The following is a 2,312-nucleotide window of genomic DNA, read 5'->3' as shown; positions in this document are numbered from 1 at the left end:
AAAGCTTTCATTTGTTGGCAATGTGAAACATACCTAGCCAACAACTAAATCCACTAACCATATCAGGGCATCATATTCGTAATCTACAAACACGATGCACCCTTTTCCTAGTTTTCCTAAACATAGAAACCCTATTAGGAGTCTGAAACACACCCGATGTAAACGTTTTCACTATTTCAGCCGAAAGTACACCAAGTAGTAAGTAATAGGCTGTTCCTCAACAACACTTTCACGTGCAAACACTCAGTAAATCAACGTAAGACAATATTATAACCCCAAACCTTTGAATAATCTACCAACATGCAGGCACAGAGTTCTAAATTAGAGAAAATAACAAAGTTCCAATGAGCTTTCATTGTCACATTTTATCCTCTGGCACAGAACTTCACCAATATACTAAGAAAAATCAAATCAATAACAAAAACACGCAAAAGAGGTGAAAATTATTTCCATCCAAGTCAATCACAGAATCAGGGTAACTAGATAATTTGTTTGATAACAGTATAAGAGACATGGGATAGAATGAAGAAAAGACCCATTTCAACAAATTTCGTCGAAAAGCTCAAACCTTGAGAAATTGCAATAAACCCGATCCCGGGTAATCATAATATCATCATGATCAAATATCCGAATAAAACATCAGCATGTTTATTATTTTAAATTAAATGAAAAGCTTACAACTGACTTCACAGGCGTCAGGGTCAAAAATCACGGAATGTCCCACGGCTTGGGTTCAGGAACAGCAACAACCATCCCCTGCAGCTCCGGCGACAGAACCACCTGGCATCCGAGCCTCGAGTGCTTGTTCAAAACTCGATTCCTAGAATTTCTCCTCAACACGTACTGCTCATCGTACGAGGGAGGTGGCAGTTTCTCAAGCCACTCCTGAGCGATGTGGACCTCGCACTCGGCGGAACAGGCGTCGATCTCCTCGAGGCGGTGGGAATCCGGGTCGATCAAACCTTGGTTGGCCAACGCTTTGAGCAGGGTTTGACCCGAAAGCCCCACGACTTCCCGCTTGTTGCCGTCGGGGTCGATAGCTGAGAGTTTAACGATTCGATCGGAAACTTTCGCAGAAGAGGAAAATCGAGTGATGGCGGAGCCCGAGGAAATGTAGAGAGAAGGTGCTTTGGTGATTCGGGAGGCGAGTTTCTGGAGTGTGGAAATCGCCATTTTGAGGGTTGCAAACCAAAGAAAGGCAACGGAGAAAATGTGTAGTTATTGGACAGGTCACACCAACTAGCGAATGGTGGATTCATTTGGACTCATCTGCCATTATTTTCTACAATTCTTTTTTTCATGATTATAGAAGTCAACAGGCTAATTTTTTTTCTTCTTAAAATATGTATTGTTTTGGGCTTTTTTTAAATAATCAGAAATTTCAAGATTATAGCATCCGAGAGTGGTTTATGAAAATATAACAATATGTTATAATGTGACACAGATTCTAAAAAAAAATTAAAATCTTCTGAATCTGACGCAAATCCATAGCAGTCTGTTCCGGATTCACCTAGAAATATGTGACACCACTGGTTTCATCTTTTTGTGTTACTATAAATTGCGGAACTTTGACGAAAAAGAAGCAATTTTGAGAATCATAATTCGTTCAATGGAGAAAGCTGCAAATATTGTTTTTTGTTGTTCTAATTTACGTGCCACAAGGAAGCTTAATTTGTTGCAATGAGAAAACACCGTTGTTTTTTGTTGTTTTATTTTACGTGCGTGCATGTAGATAATTATATATTTTTCTTATTATTCTCATAATTTTATTTTAAGATATTTGTTGTTTTTTATAATATTGTGTTATGTAATTCAAAAATAAGAGGAAAATTGATTTAGCATTTATTCAAGTAACAAATGTACTTAATACATATGTAAAATAAAATTCTTTAATAACTCTTGGAAGAAAAAAATTATAAGTGTTTATTAAGAAATAATGTATAATTATGCTATCAATTTGGTCAATTTAATATAACATATAATATTATAGTTTATGTTTATGTTCGTCGAACATTATAAGAAAGTACAAATGCTAATCAATATATTTTGAAACATATATTTATTTAAAACGTGGAAATATTTTTTTTTGAAAAAACTAACATTTTCAAAATATGCACTTAAATATTTTGCATGCATGCAACCATACTGAAAATATATCATTTAAAAATAATCGTAAATGTTTAACAACTTAAAACAATGCAGTTAAAATGGTCCAACTCGACCAACAGAAAAAGCGTACATAACGAGTAAAAATCTTGAAATCAGCAACGTACAAAATCAATGCATAAAATACTCACGTCCTCTCAAAAATC

At 35.2% G+C, this 2,312-nt stretch overlaps 1 protein-coding gene across 1 annotated transcript; it reads right to left on the bottom strand.

Moving 5' to 3' along the window:
* Positions 1 to 518: 518 nt before the first annotated feature.
* Positions 519 to 1,245, bottom strand: LOC142529872 (uncharacterized). Its single transcript, XM_075635555.1, has one exon. It carries the CDS (start codon positions 1,171 to 1,173, stop codon positions 709 to 711), a length of 465 nt encoding a protein of 154 aa, XP_075491670.1. The 5' UTR covers positions 1,174 to 1,245; the 3' UTR covers positions 519 to 708.
* Between the last annotated feature and the right edge of the window lie 1,067 nt (positions 1,246 to 2,312).

Source organism: Primulina tabacum, chromosome 16 (assembly GCF_025594145.1).
Source record: "Primulina tabacum isolate GXHZ01 chromosome 16, ASM2559414v2, whole genome shotgun sequence".
NCBI classification, from domain to species: domain Eukaryota; kingdom Viridiplantae; phylum Streptophyta; class Magnoliopsida; order Lamiales; family Gesneriaceae; genus Primulina; species Primulina tabacum.
Note: the sequence above shows the minus strand (reverse complement) of the source record. Positions and strands in the feature narration are given on the sequence as shown.

What these genes read in the sequence shown, in the direction of transcription:
- LOC142529872 (XM_075635555.1), bottom strand. Translation starts at nt 1,173, where the DNA reads ATGGCGATTTCCACACTCCAGAAACTCGCCTCCCGAATCACCAAAGCA.